The sequence below is a fragment of the Onychomys torridus genome, chromosome 5 (genome assembly GCF_903995425.1).
Source record: "Onychomys torridus chromosome 5, mOncTor1.1, whole genome shotgun sequence".
Taxonomy (NCBI): domain Eukaryota; kingdom Metazoa; phylum Chordata; class Mammalia; order Rodentia; family Cricetidae; genus Onychomys; species Onychomys torridus.
The window spans coordinates 47,219,281-47,238,517 of NC_050447.1; the positions used below are offsets into that span (position 1 = coordinate 47,219,281).

The 19,237-nt window shown below is 47.1% G+C and overlaps 1 protein-coding gene across 1 annotated transcript in view; it reads left to right on the forward strand.

The window, feature by feature from the left end:
• Cdh13 (cadherin 13) overlaps positions 1-19,237 on the forward strand; it is a 954,417-nt gene that overhangs the window by 873,382 nt on the left and 61,798 nt on the right. Inside the window, exon 10 of the mRNA XM_036188640.1 lies at positions 1,964-2,217. Coding sequence (XP_036044533.1) covers positions 1,964-2,217 — 254 coding nt within the window. The remainder of the gene's footprint in view (positions 1-1,963; positions 2,218-19,237) is intronic.

Sequence of the window (19,237 nt, forward strand, 5' to 3'; positions counted from 1 at the left end):
TGGTGGCTGTCACCCCATCTACCACACCTTCCGCCTTATGATCCCATCAGGTCCACTGGATGATCCAGGATAATCCCTTATCTCAGGGTCTCTCATTTAACCACTTCTATAAAGTCTTTTTTACCTTAGACTCTTAGAATGGAGAACTGTGGGAGCATCATCCTGCCTACCACTGGGTCTCTGCCAGTCTTCCTGCTGTTACCGTGGGGAAACACCAGCCCAAAACAGCTTGGAGAAGGAAAGGACTTCTGTCAGCTTCCAGGTCCCAGTCCATCACCGACAGAAATCAGGGCAGAATCTCAAGCCAGAAATGAAACAGAAATCATGGAAGAACACTGTGTGTGTGTGTGTGTGTGTGTGTGTGTGTGTGTGTGTGTGTGTGTGTGTGTGAGAGAGAGAGAGAGAGAGAGAGAGAGAGAGAGAGAGAGAGAGAGAGAGAGAGATTCTATCCTTCTTACACACCCGCCTAGGGATAGTACTGCCCACAGTGGACTGGGCCCTCCTGCGTCAGTTAGCAATTAAGACAGTGTCCCACAGACATGGCCACCATCTGATCCAGACAATCACTCAGCAGAGGCTCCCTCTTCCCTGGAGATTCTGTGTCATGTAAAATAGACAATAAAAATGAGCCAGTACCTAATTCTGTGACTAACTTCCTCACATCAGAATCGGAGCCACTGATCGAGACAGGTCACAGACACTTCTGTTTCTAGAGGATACAGAGTCTGGGTTCCTGCCCTCCCCACCTCTGGGTCACTTCCTCCCTAACAACAGTGACAGAAGAACTGTTGGGAGAGCCTGGCACTGACCATGCAAGGCTGCTGCTTCCAGCATGTGTTTGCCCAGACTGGAGGAAAATAAACAGCATGACCAGAAGCCACTTAGAGTAGAAAGGGGTTTATTTCCTCATACAGATTACATTTTGCAGGATCTTCATCTGCCTTCTGACTCCTCTCCTCTGAGAATGCGTGGTGGGAAATCACATAGACCCAAATTCCTGCCTCAGGCTCCTGTCCGCATCATCCTCCTGGAAAGGGTACCCACTGTGCCTGTCTCTGCTGAATCTGCTCTTTGTCTGTGCAGGGAAACACTGTGTTGGGGGGTCAGCCCTGTCCTGCCTAATAGTGTCCCTATGCATCTTAGTGGCTGGAGCCTCTCCCAGACATGTCACTCTCAGTGCTCCATGGTTTCTGTGGTTTGGGAAGAATGTGACATGTGCTGGCAGGAGCACCACCTTAACTCTTTTTACAGTGGGATTTCCTTTGTGCTCTCTGGTGTAGCCAGGGGCACATGGACCATCAGCCTCTTTTTTTTTTTTTTTTTTTTTTTGGTTTTTCAAGACAGGGTTTCTCTGTGTAGCTTTGCACCTTTCCTGGAACTCGCTTTGTAGACTAGGCTGGCCTCGAACTCACAGAGATCTGCCTGCCGCTGCCTCCCGAGTGCTGGGATTAAAGGCATGTGCCGCCGCTGCCACCGCCCAGCTACCATCAGCCTCTCTACAAAATCCCCTGGAGGGATCTTCACCAGGACTGCCCACTGACACTGGGACAGGACAACATCTTTGTGTGGGACTGACCTGGGTGTGGCCTTCTGTCCAGTAGAGCTGCAAAGTTCTCACATCAGGGTGATGATGGAAACACTCCTCCATAGTGGAGGCCCAGCACCTTCACCCCATGTGTCTTGGACCTAACTCTCATTCTTGTGTCACCCTCTAGTAGAATAGTCCCTGAAACCAAAAGACTCTGGGTGTATTATAGACAGCCAAGTTCATGGAACATTCCCAGACCCCACAATCTTTTCCTTAAAGAGGACCCCTGAAATGGCACCAGACTTAAACCACAAAGCCCAGAACTGTCCCCAAGTGTTCACAGCTGCTCATGCATTGCCAGAGGGACCCTGTGCAAAGTAAACACCCTTCCTTCAAGGTGTGTCCCTTTCTGATGTCCTTCTGTCTGCTCCCCAGCCCCTGGACTATGAGATCTCTGCCTTTCACACCCTGCTGATCAAAGTGGAAAATGAGGACCCACTGGTACCAGACGTCTCCTATGGCCCCAGCTCCACAGCGACTGTCCACATCACAGTCCTGGATGTCAACGAGGGTCCAGTCTTCTACCCAGACCCCATGATGGTGACCAAATGGGAGAATATCTCTGTGGGGAGTGTGCTGCTGACAGTGAATGCCACAGACCCCGACTCCCTGCAACATCAAACCATCAGGTAGGTGAGCCGCTTGGGACCCACAGGTGGAGGCAAGCGGGAAACCACCTTCCTCTTTGGTTGCCAAAGCTGGCTGAGCTGTTTGTTGGTTGCCTGTTGTAAAATGCTGTTAAAGTTAAAGTTAAATCTACTGTCCATGTGGATGTGTGGGAGGGAAAAGAAGGTTGAACCTGATGGGGCCAGAGGGCTCTCAGTGAGAGGACAATGTCGTTATCCCTGACTGCATCTGAGGAAGGGACTGGCTTCAGAGCTATGTTCCCAAATGACCCAGCCCAATCTGGAGGGTCATAAATAAGAACCACTCTGTGTGGACTCCTGCATCTTAGAACTTGATGCTCTATGAAAAAGGCATTGGTTGGTTCCATTTGCAGAAGAGGTATTATGAATTCCAGCATGGGAAGACAGTTCAGTCAGTAAAGTGCTTGTCACCCAATTCTGGAGAGCTGAGTCTGTATTCTTTGCACACATAGAGAAGGTGTGACAGAGCACAGCTGCAATCCCAGCACCGGGGAGGCAGAGACAGGAGGATCCTTGCAGCTTGCTGGCTAGCCGGTCTAGCTGAATTGTTGTTATTGTTACACCTATATGTGGATAAGTATATAAACACAACTTGGTCAGTCCATTTAAAGTTGCTTGTAGGTATATGATTTCAGGGCTGACCACTTGATATTGGATAACCAATAGGAGGCCCATCTGTGGGTGTAAGGATAGATTTTAAAACGCAGTTAGGAGTCATGCCTGTCTAGTAAAGTTGCAGTAATAGGTCCTCTAAGATCACATCCTCTAAGATCACTATCCCTCTAAGATCACTATCCCAAGGAGTTGGCTGGGTTTCTACCAGGAATGATTTCCCTCCCATTGAGTGGGCCTTAAGTTCAATCAGATAGCTGTTGGTTACTGCCAAGATAGAAGTGCCATTATTGTGCCCTTAGGAATAGTTTGCCGTGCTGGTCATTGCTGTGGTTCCTAGGCAAGACAGCCAGATAGGACTTCCCCTCGGGGTCAACTTTCCTTCTGGTACTATGAAAGGTAGTAGTCCTCAGGGTCAGATGCAGCTCAAATCTCCCTAGTTCTGCTTATTTCTTAAGCTCTGCTCCATGATTCATAAACAGTCTTTTCAAATCAATGAGATTTCATTAAATGGCTGACATCAAGCACCAGCAGCTAGAGGATGGCCCCGGCTGGAACATTGTCACACAATGAACAAGTCACTGCACAGGCCCGAATACAGTTTATCTCTGCAAAGAAAGTGTCAAATCTTTTCTTCCAAAACACCATCCCCTGCTTGTGAAGTGCACACATGATCAAGACTTAGACACATTTGTAATAAATAAGTCTTTTTTTTTTCTTAATTTGAAAAAATTTGTGACAAGCCCCTGACCTTGTCTCCCACAGAGCGAGCTAGCAGGGAAGAAGCAGAGGTGGTTTCCCACCCCCAAAGCGGGTTTCTTTTCACTTCTAGACTTTCTGAATTGCAGGATGAACTAGAGGATGGTACAAAATACTAGCAACTCTTTTGACAGTGAGAATGGGAAATCACCTTTCTTCCCCTGTCTTCTCCGCCCCCGCCCCCCACTCCCTGCTGAGGATCCAGCAAAGGAAAAGGCAATTTAGCCATCAAACAGAGCATTCCTTAAGGACTTGGTTGTGAAACCTGTAACTCAGTTAAAGGCAGCTGGGCAGACAAGGCTGTCTTTAGGGTGCCTAACCATCATTCTATGTTTCTACAACAAGAGGTGGAGGCAGGAGATTCCCGTGGGGGATAAAATGATCTGCAGTTGGAATGAGCATTGCTAAGCCTGGGCTCTCTGCCTTGTTGTCTCAGCTCTGGTACTGCTGGGGGCCAAAGGGCTAATGGGATGCAGCATGACCAGTGGGGGTTCCTGGGACAAAAGCCCCATGGGGGCCACATCAAGGGCAGACAGTGGGAGGGAGTGTCCCTCTGGGTTTTCTAATTGAACCCAGCTCTGGGCTGAGGTAAGCAAAGGGTTAATTTGTGAGGTGAGCCTGTGGATGATTACAGCAGGAGGTGAAGCAGCTAGGGGCTGCCCAGGCTCCAGGGCATCCCTAAGGTTCCAAGTGGCAGGAGCTGGTGGCCTGGAATGTCAAGGCTTCAGAGGGAAAGCAGCATCTCCAGCCACCGTGCCTCCCCTCCCCCCCCCTCCCCTCCTACCCCCAATATCACTCCAGTTCACATTCCCATCAAGTCACTGTGCTTGAGCAGAAGATGAGCCTCTGGCAAAGGGCACCTAGCTAGAAGGGCAGCCGAGATGTGACCACCTGTCATGGTGGACCAGAAGGCGGCCAGGAAATGGTGGCTTATGCCACTGAGAGAGGTGAATGGAAACACCCCTCCTTGTCCAGGGAATAAAGGGTAAGATCAACTGCAAAGAGGAAGCTGGTTGGTGATGGCTAGGACATTGAAGAACACCAGGGCCAGCATCAGAACCTGGAAAGCACGATTTGGGCTGTGGAACAAGAGGCCATGGTTCCCCATTGTGCCCCAGTGCAATTTTAGGAGCGCCCACTGTGTAGCGGTGGGGGGGGGGGGGCGGGGGCCTGCTAAAGATTTCTATACCAGAGACTAGGAAAACAGGGGTGTATAACACCAGCAGGACTGACCACCACTCTGTGGCCACAAGTCACCAGTGGCCTGGACCCAGCTCAGACTCCCCTGTGCCAAACAGTGTACAGATTAGCCCAGCTGATTGAAATGTAGGGACCTGGTGCCCAGTGGGATATTAGGGTACTGAGGTGAGAGTCTCTTCTCTCTCTCTCTCTCTCTCTCTCTCTCTCTCTCTCTCTCTCTCTCTCACACACACACACACACACACACACACACACACACACACACACACAGAGCCCAGTGCTATCCTCCCTGGCTGGCTCCATCCTCAGCCAGGTTTGTATGTCTCCAAAGCAATGAGGTCAGTCTAGGACCTGTCCTCTATCTACCTGTAGAAAGAACTACACCCTCCCCAGAAGCAATACAGCCAGTCCCAGGAGGGGCTCATGGAGCCATCTAGGACATGGGACCCTGAGGAGTAAGGGAAAGAACAAGTGTGGATGGTCTGGCTTTAGTGTGCAGTCCCCTAGTGGACCCCAGCTTCCTGTGTGAAGGCTTGAACTGATGCCACTTAGAGAGGTCTGGGGCCCTTCTCAAGAATGCTGAGTTTCAGGAGGCACAGATGGGCCTGTGGTTGGAAACCACAGAAACTCTCAGACAGCACAGCTGTCCTAATTCTCTGTGGCTGGTCACCTAAGAGGGTCAACATCTGCTCACAGGCCTGTCTGAGGGATTCTGGGCTGGCTAAGAGATGCTGAACTGGCTGACGGGTGCCAGGATGGCTGAGAGATGCCAGGCTGGCTGAGGGATGCTGGGTTGGCTGAGGGATGCTGGACTGGCTGAGGAGTGCCAGGCTGGCTGAGGGATGCTGGGTTGGCTGAGGGATGCTAGGCTGGTCTCTTTCCCCAGTGAAGATCAGAATTGCCTGTCAAATAATTGCCTTTCTCAGCTTAGCTGGCTGGATCTTCCCTCCTTCCCCATCGTCCCCTCCTCCTCTCCCCTCCCTGTCCATCCCTTTTTTCCTCCTTCCCCCTTCTGGCCCTGCCTTCCCCTCCATGGTGCTGGCTCTGAGCTCATGAAACACCCCTGGCAAGTGGACCTGCTGCCCTGGGGAAGAAAGCCTCCTTAGTGATGGGGCGTTTGATCCAGCACATTAGAAAATGCCTTCCAGGGAGGCTGTGTGTACAGGGATGAGCAAGGCTGAGTGGAGGGGCCAGGCTGGAAGAACCTTTCCCACTGCTCTTCACTGGGCTGTGCAGAGTTCTCAGGCTAACAATGACTTTGCAAGTGGTCTCTGGTCTCATTACTGCTGTGGCTCAAATAATTCTGTAGGGAACGGGACTTTAAAAGAGGGGGAATGTCACTCTGGGAGCTATTATTTTGTCTCAAGACCCCTGAACTTAGCTGACTAAGGTACAAAAAGAAAATGATGCTGGCCCAGCCTATGCCCCTAGCAGCCTCCTCTCGCAGCTGGGCCACTGGCAGGGCCCAGCAGTCCTGCACAGGACTGTGAGTGGTTGTGTTAACATGTCCCTGTGCTTCTCCATCCATCCCGTTCTCCTTCTGTGTCCTTTGCTCTGTCCATCTCTCTGGGCCTTCCTCTCCTATCTTGGTCCTGCTCTGCCCTTTTCCCTCCCCCATCTGTCTCTCCTGGCATCCATCTCACTCCAAACGTCTCTGCCTGTCTGGTCCTCCCCTCCTCTCTCTATTTCTGTTCTTTATCTGCTCCCCACCCTCCACGGGTGATCACGTGTGTTTATGGAGGGAGGGGGAAGACCAGAGGTCAACCTCAGGAACTGTCCACCTTGAAAGGCTCTCACTGGCCCAGAATTCACCAAATAGGCTAGCCTGGCTGACCAAGAAGCCTCAGGGGTCCACCTGTCTGGGACTCTCAGTACTGATATTGCAAGCATGCCTCCATCCATCTCAACTCCAATCATATACAACCCCCAAGCCAGCAACAAGTAGCCATGCCCTCCTCAGCCAGCATCCTGAGGGTATCACGTGGGTCCAGTCTGCCCTTGATGATCATCCCAGCCTCCTCCAGGAGGGGGCTCCTGCTGCCCCACCCCCACATCTGGGAACTTCTAACCAACCTCTGATCTGGTCCTCTTGCCCATGCTGTCCTGTGTGATGGAACACACATCTGGACTTAGCATTGACTTATACCTTGCAAGGGGATGTCCAGAAGCCCAAGTACTTGATCTCTGCCGTGCCTGGAGCCCTGGAGGCAGGGGTGTCCAGGCAGCAGGTTGTAAATGCTCTAGAAGGCATTCATTATTGAAGCCCATTGACAAGCCCATCACTTGGTGTGCTCTGCTCCAAGTTAAAACAGACAGCAGCATCTGAGTGATAGTGAATTCCTTCTGTCTGGTAACTGTATTGAGACAGCTCACGGAAGAAACTTTTGAAATGGGAGAAAATATCAGTAATCATCCCATCCAAGGTAATCCTCTTTAACAACCCTATTGCAGATCCTTGAGATTTGGAGAGAGGCACATGTAAAGACTTCTCTTATTAGTGGCCCCGAATGGCTGACATCACCCATTCTTCTGTATCCTGCCACTCATGTCTTCAGATATGCCAAGGAGCCATCCATGTGCAGAAATAGCCATCATTTTTCACTGCTGAATAATACCCCATTACCCCATTGCTAGTACCTGCTGTGTCGTCAGAAAATACATTCGGAATATGACAGGAAGATTCTAATTTAAGGGGCTCAGAAGAGAGAGTCTTTTCCTCACATAAGACAAGGTTGAGGCAGGTGTGGCAGCCCCAGGATATGGCCAAGAGCCTAGGATCTATCCTTCCACTTCTGATACTGCTACATTGTCATATCGATCCTTCCACTTCCACTACATTGTCACTCTCTTTCTACTGAACTGTTGTGGCTGCCAGTGCTCCAGCCTTCACATCTGTATTTCACACAGCAGAATGGGGAAAAAGAAATGATAAGGGACACTTCCTGGAAGTTTTTTTCTGTTTTTTCCAGTGTGTGTGTATGTCTGTCTGTCTGTCTGTCTGTCCATATGCATGTGTATGATGCTTGGCTTTGCTTGTGTGTTGGTTCCATGTGTGTGTGCGCATATGAAAGACCAAGGTTAACTAGATTGATCCTCCACCTTATTCATTGAAGTGGTATCTCTCATTCAAGCCCAGGACACCCTTATATGGCCAGTCTCTAGAGATGCCCTGTCTCCATGTCCCCAGGCAGGATTTACAGATGTGTGGCTGCGTGGCACCTCACCTGGCATTTGAATAGATTCTGGCATCTGAACTCAAGTCTTGGAGCTATTTATTCCCCCACTTCCTGTTTGTGAAGGGGATTCCCCTCACATCAGCTGCTTTTCAAGCCCCACTCCCAAAGTTGTTCATAAGAACATACCTCTCTAGTGTGCAGCCTTTACAACTGAGGTCCCAACTGAGAAGGGACTGATTTTCCACCACGTGGATCAAACCTTTCAATTTAACAAGAATCTGCACAATGGATTTTTAATGAAAATATCCCATGTCTTAGTCAGTTTCCTGTAACAGTAACAAAATACTAGAGATAATCAATTTACTTAAAAAGAAGAAAGAGACTCACATACATGAGATACTGAGTTCAAATCCCAGCACCACAAAAGCACAAAACCAGAAAGAGGGAAGATGTATTTAGGCCCATAACTGCAAAGGTTCTATCTGCAGTCTGTCATCACAGTCCATCATCCATAGCACATCCTTGTTCACTGGGGGTGTGGGAAGGTTGTACCTCATGGTGGGGGGCTGTAACACAACCCGTTCACAGAGACCAGGAAGCAGAGAAGAAAGTGGGGCTGAAATGCCAAGACCCCCTGCAAGGGCATGCCTCCAACAACCTAACCTCCTCCCACTAGGCCCCACCCATCAAGGTCCCATCATTCAGGGACCAATCTTTTGGCTCACAAGCCTTTGGGAGATGTTTGTCCAAAATACAAAATCCAATGACATTAGACACTACATTTTTCTTAACAAAATAACTGAAAAGGAAGGCTGGGGACACACTCAGTATATAGATCTCTTGCCTAGGATTCACAATGCCCTGGGTTTTGCTCCCAGAATGCCACAAACTGGGTATGCTACAATCTCAGCACTTGAGAGATAGATGCAGGAAGATCAGGAGTTCATGGTCTTTGTCAGCTACATAACAAGTTCAAGGCAAACCTGGGCTACATGAACAGGATTGGAGTTATAACTCATTCAACCATCAAGTCAGTGGTGTATTTTTAGAAGCTGCTGTGAGCTTGGCACAGCACAAGCTGCTGCATATTCTCTTGTGGGGGGCGGTACATGTTTGAACCTCCCAGCAGTGTGTGGTCATAAGAAAGAGAACTTTGGGGATGTGCGACAATTCTGGGAGAAGGAGGAAGGGAGGGAGAGAGAAATAACAAAATAAAACATCTGAATTAAGTGTCTCAGGATAGCTCCTGTGAACCAAATGATATTGTCAGAAACGTCTTTAAAGCAGGTAGGCATCTCACCTTGCAAGAATACCTGAGCAGATACCAGGGAGATGGCAGGCAACTGGCCATGAAATACTTGCCTTGCCAGATAATTTTTAAAAATTCTTAAATAATTTTTAAAATTTTGTAGGAAAAACTCATTTGCAATGTGAATATAATGAGGTGTACTTTTTATGAGCTGGGGTGAAGACTTCACATGATGAAAAATTTCCAAGGGCCTCAAAAGTCTGAACACAGGCCAGACCTGGGCCTGGGTCTGGCATATGCCAAGAGCCCAATTAACAGGTGTAGGAGAGAAGCTTCCCTATCTATCAGTTCTCAACCTGTGGGTCATGGCCCCTTTGGCAAACTTCTACCACCAAAAATATTTACATTACAATTCATCACAGTAGCAAAATTACAGTTATGCAATAGCAATGAAAGTAATTTTATGGTTGGGGGGTCACCACAACATAAGGAATTATATTAAAGGGTCACAGCATTAGGAAGGTTGAGAACCACAGGTAGATGATGGTGGCTAGGTTGGGGTGTCTGAGTGCCAGTATTTAAATGCATGAACTGACATGATTAGCTTGTTCTACTTTTTTATGTTATTTTATTGCTTGTTGTGTGCACGCTAGGGTGCAGGTGTACAACAGTGCACACGTGGAGGCCAGAGGACAGTTTGCCTGTATTGGTTCTCTCCTGCAGCTATGTGGGTTCTGGAGAGCAAAGGCAGAAGAGTTTAGCAGCAAATGCCACTACCACTGACCTGTCTTGCTGACACCCCCCCCCAAAAAATGTAGCCTAGGCTGGCCTCAAACTCATAACCTTCCGGCCTCCTCCTCTTCCACACATCCTACCAGTGTTCTTGGCCACAGCCTCCTTTCATCTTCACATACTGGCTGGTACCCAAAAGCTGTGGAAGTATCTCCAAGGGCCATGTTCCAATCTGGTGCCAGGCAGGGCGACCAGGCCCAGAAGGGCACCGTAGCAGGACATACAGGCTCTTGAAAGTTGCCTAGAGAGCCCTTTCCACCTGCCAGCCCTCCTTCTGACACCTCAATCCAAACTGAGTCTGTTCTTTGAGCTTGGCCTCTGAATCCTACCCAGATTAGATGCTTGTCCCTTGACAATGAATGCTCTGTCCTGGGTTTTCTTTTTTGTGGGGGGGTCTGTCTTTTTCTTGTGTTGTCCTCTCCTCTTGCCCCCTGAACTTGGGCCTATTCAGCCAGATGGCACTCACGCATTCAAAATGGTAAAGAATGCAACAGAATAATGAAAATACAGCACCAAAAGATTTGTTTAAATGGCCAATTTCATCTTTCTCTAGTCTTCCTGGGCTCATCAAGCCTTCTCTTCAGTGCCCTGTTTAATCTGTTATTTGGAGACTTTCCAAAGTAAACTACACACACACATACCAAAATATGAAAGGTGGTAAGTTGGGCAAAAATGTCATTGGCTAACTGTGAGACTTTTATTCTGTAATTGCTAAGGCCTTTGGAAGCAGAAGGCAAAAAAGAAAAAAGAAAAAAATTCCAATTGGCTTGAAAATATAATCTTGTCACCCCCAGGATTCTAAGACACACAGGTACCCAAGATACATAGCAATAAATGTTCAGTGAGAAAAAGAATAACCACAAACGCCCTAACCAGGTTTCAAACTCAGACTTAAGAGTTTAATTTGAGGTGCCACCCCCCTTCTAAATTTTAATCAAACATTAAAGGCCAGCTTATACCCTGTCTACCCAGGGAAATTAGGACAAGTCCCTCCATCTACTACGACCTATTAACATTTCATTCTAATTACATGTGGTTACTGACCTCAATAATAAGATTTGGGGTGAGGTAGTTTTGTTGTTGTTTTTTAATGAATCCAGATATTTCTTTCTGCAGTCAACCAACACAGCACTTGAAATATAAATGAGTTGTTTATGGGAGTCCTTTGTAATTTTTAATTAAAGTGATGTTCTTCAGTTGGAGGTTTATGGCGGTGATACATTTTATCGCCGTGTTGCTGTGGAATTCTTAATTATTTATGTAAATGTATTAGTGGAGCCAGACCTCATTTTGAGTGGTCAGATTTTTCCGTTATGAAAATGTCCATGGGATAGAAAGTCGAATAAATTACACAGGTGGATCTTTAAAAGTCTAATGTCTCTGGTTGCTAAGAATAGAACCCTGGGTTTTGTCATGACCCAGAGACAAGATGTTCATGGCTTCCTTGGGTGACATGGGTCTGGGTCTGGTCATCTGAAAACACTGGGTAAACAGTCAGAAGGTTATTTTACGAATCAGCTTTGTAACATCTGTCTACACGTGTTGTTATGCATTTGCCACAGGGCAGATGCTCATTGTTGAAAATAGGGTTTCAAATTGGCTATATTTGAATATAATTATCATTTGCCTTCTTGGCAGCCTCAGAAATTAATTCTCAGGACCAATCTGGAAAAATATTGACAAATGTTAATATTGCTTCTTGCCTAATATTTATTTTCTAAGTCATCCAATTTGCTTAGCTTTGAGGGTTGTTTGGTTTGGGGGTATTTTTTTAAGATTATATTTCATGTAGCCCAGGCTGACCTCACACTATGTAGCTGAGGATGACCTTGAACTCCTGACCTCATACCTCTTTCTCCCAAGTATGCCTAACCATGCCTAGTTATGCTTAGCTCATAATACTCTGTTTTAGACATTCTAAATAGGTGTGGATCACTGGTCGTAGAGCATAGAGGGGAGGCCACGCCCTTCAGGAAAAGAACACCTGACAGTCAGCACCACCAGCTAGCACTGGGTTCATCTCAGGGTCTCACCAGAGGCTGGTCATAGCATCAGCCTGTGAATAGTAAGGACACAGTGAACAGCAAGTCAGAGAACTAATGCAGGAACGTCCCCCCCCCCGCCCCACTGCCACCCCTCCTCTGGAACTCATGACTTGAAGTGATGAGACTCTAAACTCAGGTCCTAACTCTGTGGCTAATCTGGGGCTCCCCTGTGGGTTCCAACAGCATGTCCAGGAATCACACTCTAAATTCAGACCTTGTGTTACCATTTGTAGCTACTGCTGACCCCTACATGAAGGCTTGTGTATGGTGGAGAGGACCTCTGCATTTGGGCCAATCTCTTCATTCATTCAGTCATTCATGAATTTACCTATTCCAAAAACATGTAATGAATACCTACAGCACTTTGGTGCATAGCAATGAAGACAGAAGTTAAGAATGTCCACTGTCATTATTGAGGTGGGGATCTGGAACCTGCACTATCTCCTTACACTTATTAGACACCATCTGCCACTGAGCTACAAGCTACACCCTCAGCCTGGTTCTGTTTCCATTGTTGTGGGGATGCTGGAGGTCTAACACTGAGCCTCATGCGTGTTATCCAACTGCTCTAACACTGAACTACATCCCCAATCTTTGTTTTGGAGGACAAGACCACATCTCATGCTAAGCAAGAAATATTTTTAATTGACACCCAATGTACATTCAAAGGACAGCAAGATGGTTGAGCAGCAAAGGCACTAGCCACCAAGCCTGACCACTTGTGTTCCATCATCAGGATTCATGTGGTGGAAGGAGAGAACAGACTCCTGAAAGTTGTCCTCTGTCCTCCACATGTACACAATGACATGGATACACACACACACACACACACACACACACACACACACACCAGTGAATGCAATTTTAAAACATTCCAAAATACAGCTCCTCATTGTTTGCTTCTCTTTCTCCACTGCCAGCCTCCATGTTCCATCCAGGGGTATTCAGTGCCCTCTTCTGGCCTCCTTAGGTATTGCATGCACATGGTGCACACACCTATACTGAGGCACACACACATACATGCAAAATAAAATAATTTTTAAAGACATTATTCTAAAATCAAAATTAGTGCAACATCCCCAATAAGCAAAGCAGGGACATTTTAAGTAAAGCAGAGTAGCTGTTGCTGAGTTTCCTCCTGTGTCCAGCTGGGGCACTGGCCCTGCACAGTGCTGCTGGCTGGCACCACTGGGATTTCTCAATGAAGAGCATTGCGGAGAAGGCTCCATGACTCTGTGGATCCAAGAACAAGAGTAGAAATGGGTTCTTCTGTGGTACAGTCTGAGGGAAGATGTTCTGTGCCCATGCAGAACTGTAAGCCAAGAAGGTGAGACATGAGTGGTCACCCTCTCTGTGACAGTCTGCCAAGAAGACCTGAGCTAAACTGACTTAGAAAGGAAAAGAGTCATTTTTGACATGCAGTTTTGGAAGTTTACATCTAGGATCGTGTGATCCTGTTGCTTTGGAAACATGTGACAGAGAAACTGTCCAGCTTCTGGCTAACCCCACAGCAACAAAGAAAGAGGAAGGAGCCATGGTTTTCCACTCCCATGGGAGGGCATGTCTTCAGTGACCTGAAGACCTCTCACTGGACTCTGCCTCTCAGAGGTCCCACCACCTCCCAGGAATGTCAGGGATGGGGAACTAAACCTTTTGAGAACAGGCTTTCAGAGGACAATCCAGCTGCAACACATAACAGGTGAATAGAAGCCTCTTCATCTGTGCAAATCAGCTACAAGGCTTGAAGTAAAAAAGAAGTCTGGTTGAAAAGAGAAAGAGACTGAAAATGTTTTAAATGATTAAATGATTTCTTCCGGGGAGCCATGGAAGAAAGTGGAGAATAACAAAATAGAAAAGGTGATTTGAGGAGCAGCTTAAGCATCATCCCTAGAAATCCAACCGGTATCTCCTCACGAGGGCCACGCATACCTTTGTGAAGTGGGTGTGGCCACCTTGTTCTGTAGCCAATGATGAGTGGTGTTCTAATAGCCATCCATGGCCAGGCAGTTTGGAGAGAAGGAACTGACATCCAGGTCTCTTTTGGTCAAAGAGCTTTGAGGCAGGGAAGCTATTTATTTTGCAAGAACAGATGTCATACAAAAACATCTGCACCCCAAAGAGTGTCTTTATTCTTAAAGCACTGCCATATTCTCTTAAAGGGATCTTGGTCTCATCCTTTCTGAGGGTCACCATTTGAAGGGTCTGTGCCTCTCTGCCCCCCAGTCTATCCATTCCCTTCATGTCTGGGCTTGTTTTGAAGCCTGGGGTAATGGGAGAACAGAGGAGCCAGTCCAGTGACAGCATGAGACCATGGCTCACATCTTTTTGCTTTCTCTTGGTGATTTATTCCCCCTAAATGGCCACATGCAGCATTATCCCCAAGCACAGAAACCATGTTGAACCTTCCAGAGGAAACATGAATGCTACACAAGCTTTGTTCAGACCTGGGTTGTGGTTCCACTGGCATTGGGTTCAAGGCCAGTGAGTCAGCAGTCTGCATAAACAAGGGGTCACAACTGAAACAAGGTCATGTTCTGATCTGTAGGCTCAAGGGAACCTAGCACTTTATTTTCCCCCAGGAGTATGGGTTCATCATTGCCTAAATCTGTTTCCTTGGTGACCTCATAGGACGTAATTACGGTGACCAACTAAAATTGCCCATGAGTGCTTGCCTGTGTCTTCTCTGCCAGTCTTCCCCCTGCCTGAGCTATAATCCCTGGGTACTAGGCTAATTATGAATGACACCTGTGGAACGTAGTAGGTTCTCGGTAAAATTTAATTTAATTAATGAGTGACTTGCAAATGAGTGGTTTTCAAATAATTCTTACCCAGGCATTAGATGCACCAAATCCCACCCAGAATATAATAATGAGTCCTCACAAAGCATTAAAGGGATTTCCATCCAGCTCTGACTTTAATAAACAGCACAAGTAAACTCTAATTAAATGGCAATGTTTAATTATTACTTGATGTCCTTCCCTATTCCGTTTCTCCCCTTGGATGTGAAGGGACAAGAGACAGTCCTCTTTCTATCCTCTCTCCTAGTGTCCCTGGATCAGCTTTGCAGATCCTCCCAAGGTTCCACTGGAAGGCAGACATGCTCAGTGCTGGAGTCTCCTAGAGGTGGCTCAGTGGTTAAGAGCACTGGTGCTCTCGCAGAAGACTTGGATGCTGTTCCTAGCACTCACAAGGTAGCTCACAGCCCACTGCAACTCCAGCTCCAGGGAATCTGATACGCTCTTCTGGTCTCCACTGTGTGATGCACAGACATACATGCAGGCAAGACACTGGATACATGAAAGGAAACGTTTTAATTGAATGGCTCCACAAGCTGTACATATCTTCTCACCATTTAGTCGACTGTTTAACTGTTTAATGAACACCTACGAAGTACCAGGCACTGTTGTTGAGGACATAGTGAGAATTAGCATGCAGACCCTTCCTCCTGGGAAACAGTCAGGGAAGAAATGGGTGGACATCTAAAAAGATGGTTACAAGTTTAACAGATGTTCTTTAGAAATTAGAAGACTCCTGAAGGAGAGTCTGCAAGGTCTGGCACGCTGCCAGCTACATGGACTGATTCTGGGACTGCGGTGAGAGTCAAGCATTGGGAAAGCATGCTTGGATTTCCTTTGTTTGTAAGTTTTTAGAATTCTATAGCCCCTGCCTTTTTAGTCGCTTTAAAAAGTCACTTAATGAACAATACATATTCATTGTACAAAAACTAACCAACTCAGAGCAGAACAGAGAAGCAAATTAAAACTCACCTTTAATCCTACCACCTAGGTATGGCCACCGTTGTATTTTGCCTTGTTAATTCCAGAGGTATGAAGTGGAAGAATACATTGTTTCTCCATTTTGTGTAATTAAAAAGACCGTGGGAACGTCTAGCAGCTTCCTAGGGAGCTTGGGTTGTGTTTATTTTTTAAGAGCTACTAATTTTTGATTAACTAGAATGAATGCAACATTTAAGAGAAATGTAATTACACGCTCTCCCCCTTCTCAACAAAACAACATTGTTCCCCCCACAAACTGTAGAGTCACAACTCCAAGGATGTATGACTCCAAGTTGGGGGATTACAGAGGACATTTTTCATGTCACCATTGAGACAGTTGTGTGAGCACTCCAACAGTGAGGTATCTGGGCTGCAGGTTACAGACCCAGCTGAAGTCAGGCTGGATAATAACTCACTTTGTCACTACTTAATTCTGCAGTGGCTGCCGCTACTGAGCCAGAATATAAAGCCCTGGTCCCTGAAAATATGAGGGACTCTCTGTCAGGATGTTTAAGAACAAGAAAGGCAAGGGCATCAAGGAGGCCACAGAGATAGCAGCACCAAGAGGCCGGTGATGGATGCAATGTCTCTTCTTTACTTTCTCTTCTCTTTGAGTGTTGGGCAGTGGGCTCTTTGTGCTTGTCCCTGTGTGTTTGAATGTTCAGGTACTTTTGTGCATATGCACATAGGCATGGAGACCAGTGGTCAACCTCAGGTGTCATTCTTCAGGAGCAATCCACCTTGCTTTTTGAGACAGCTTCTCTCATTGGAACCTAAGCCTCTCTGATTGAGCTAGGATGGCTGGCCAGAGAGCCCCAAGGATCCTCCTCTCTCTGCCTTCCCTGCACTGATTACAGGCACTTGCCACCATGTCTGGCCTTTTACACGGACACTGGTGAACAAACCCAAGTCCTCATGCTTGCAAGGCAAGCACTTTACCAACTGAGCCATTTCTCCTTACCTCTTCTTTTCTAAATTCTATTTATTTATTTATTTATTTATTTATTTATTTATTTATTTATTTATTTATTTATTTATTTATTTTGCACCCTGGGAAATTCAGGGCCTTTGTGCACTCAGTAAATGTTCTACCAACTGAGCTACATCCCCAGCCCTTGTTCACTTCTTGTATAAATGACGCACCAGCACAACTCCCTCATCAGTTCCTTTGAGCCCTGATTATCCAGGGAATGCATCTTATATGGCAGTCACTGCATCTCACCAAAGTGCTACCCACCCAGTGACAGAATGAGCCTTTGCCCTAACGACGGTTGGCAGTACCTGTGTATGAACCAAAACTAGAATGTCCAGGAGTCTCTGTGCGAATTCACTAGCATCTTTGCAGCTCCTGCTAGGTCGGATTCTCCTCTTTCTCTTTGCTTCTACCCTACCCTGGCCAACACACCTTGGCCGTGTGTTCTCAGCACCGCGGTCAGAGCACACGCTTTCCGCTGTGTGCGTTTTCAGCACCATGGCCAGTACCAGGCACCCTAGACTGGGGCTTTCAGCACCATGGCCAGAGCCCTGTGCAAAGTGCGTTTCTGAGCCCAGGTCAGGGGGCCTTTCTTTCTGTACCCCACAGTTGCTTCATAATGCTCTCCCCACCCCGATCCCAGTAATTCCTCCTGCATGGAGTCGCTCTTGTTGGCTCCATCACATGTGAGCAAGCTGCCTCCGACAGCAGCTCTGCCACCAGGGGTTGTGGCCCTTTGGGAACGTACTTAATCTCTCCGTACCTCATTCTCTCCAGATGTAAAAGGAGATAACTCCTGAAGACATTGAGAGGATTAAACAGGGCTAATCTAGCAAAGCTCATGGCACGGTGTCTGAAACTTAATAAAAGCCCAGGCCTTGTTCTCAGTTATTGTAATACTTAGCAGATCACCCCAGACATAGCTTGTCTTAAAAAGCTTTCACTCATTGCCCACTGCAGCCCCACATAAGGCTAGGCTGCTCCTCCTCCTTGGAACCTGCTTCGCAAGGCTCCAGCACACTGTCTTAATTGGTCATGAGTAACCTGGCTCCTCTGCAGACCCAACAGAAGCTTATCATCCACCCTATAGCAGACCAGTACAATGAAGGGGGAAGGCAGCTTTGCCCCACAGCAGCATTGAGAGCCCCATGCTCCTTCTGCATTGTGGGGCTGTGTGGTGAGCCTGTGTTACTGGACTTTGTCATTGATGTGTGGCTCAGGGTTACTGTGACTGTGGAAGGGGAAGAAAGGGCCAAGAGGTTTTGTGGAAAGAGGAACAGTCATAAGAGGGACATTATCACTTCTATCCATATTCCCTCACCCCAGTCTCATTGCAAGGGACGCTGAGCGATGTGGCTGCCTGTATGTCTACAAGGAAAATTGAGTTGTCTCTACCTGTGTATTTCTTTCCCCTGCCAAGTCAGAAGATACTTGAGGGCTATGACTGTAGACTTGGGGTCTCTCATCTAGTGCCTATTCTTTTCCAACCTTCGCCCTATGCTTTGCCTTAAAAGTGAATCCACAAGATGACCCAGTGGCCTAAGGAGAGGGGCTTTCCAAACACAGTTGGTAGGAGGCTTAAGGAGACAGAAGCACCCAGAGAAACCCAGCCATCTCTTGAAACCAAAGCTACAGCTTACTCAGTACTGCCTGGAAAGAGCTCATGGCTGAGTTACTGAACGGTGCACGGGAGGGGTGAGAGGAGGAAATCTGAGCAGCTCAGGGGAACAGAGCCACACCTCTGTAAATCCAGAGCCTCCACATCCTAGCTCCCAGGACAGGGCTAAGAAGAGTTTTCATCCCTGGGTCGTGAATCTCTCTGAATTGCAGCACACCCAAGCAACTAGAAAGCACTGTGTTGAGCAGCCCTTGAGAACCCAGTCAAGGCATGCAAATTGGAACAAACTTTCTGAAAGACATTTTGCATTATGCATCAACTTTTTTTGAACAGCTCTCCTCTTCCGTGGCAGTAATTCTGCTCTTAGGAATTTATCTCAAAGAAATAATCAGAAACAGTGTCAAACACTTATGTCCTCAGGAAACGGAGATTTATGTGCAGAGCTGTGTGCAGAAGGCTTATTTATGATGGCAAAAAAAGTTAGAAAACACACTCAGTGTCCAGCCAAAGGGGCTGCATAAATAAATGGCAGAGCAGACAGATGATGGAGTAATGTGGAGTAGAGGGAAATGGGATTCATGAGAAGTTTTTGGGCTGGGAGAGTGGAAGAAATGGGACATCCATGCTTGTGAACTGTCCCCTTCTCAAAAAGTGTGGAAGTAATGTGTAGAAAACATTTGGAAAAGAATGCCCAGGCAATGAGTGGCTCTCTCACAACTTCTAGTTGTTTCTTTACTTTTTTAGATTGTCAAGGTTTTAAAGATGAGCAGGTATAACACACAAGCAGGAAAATGGCTTGGGG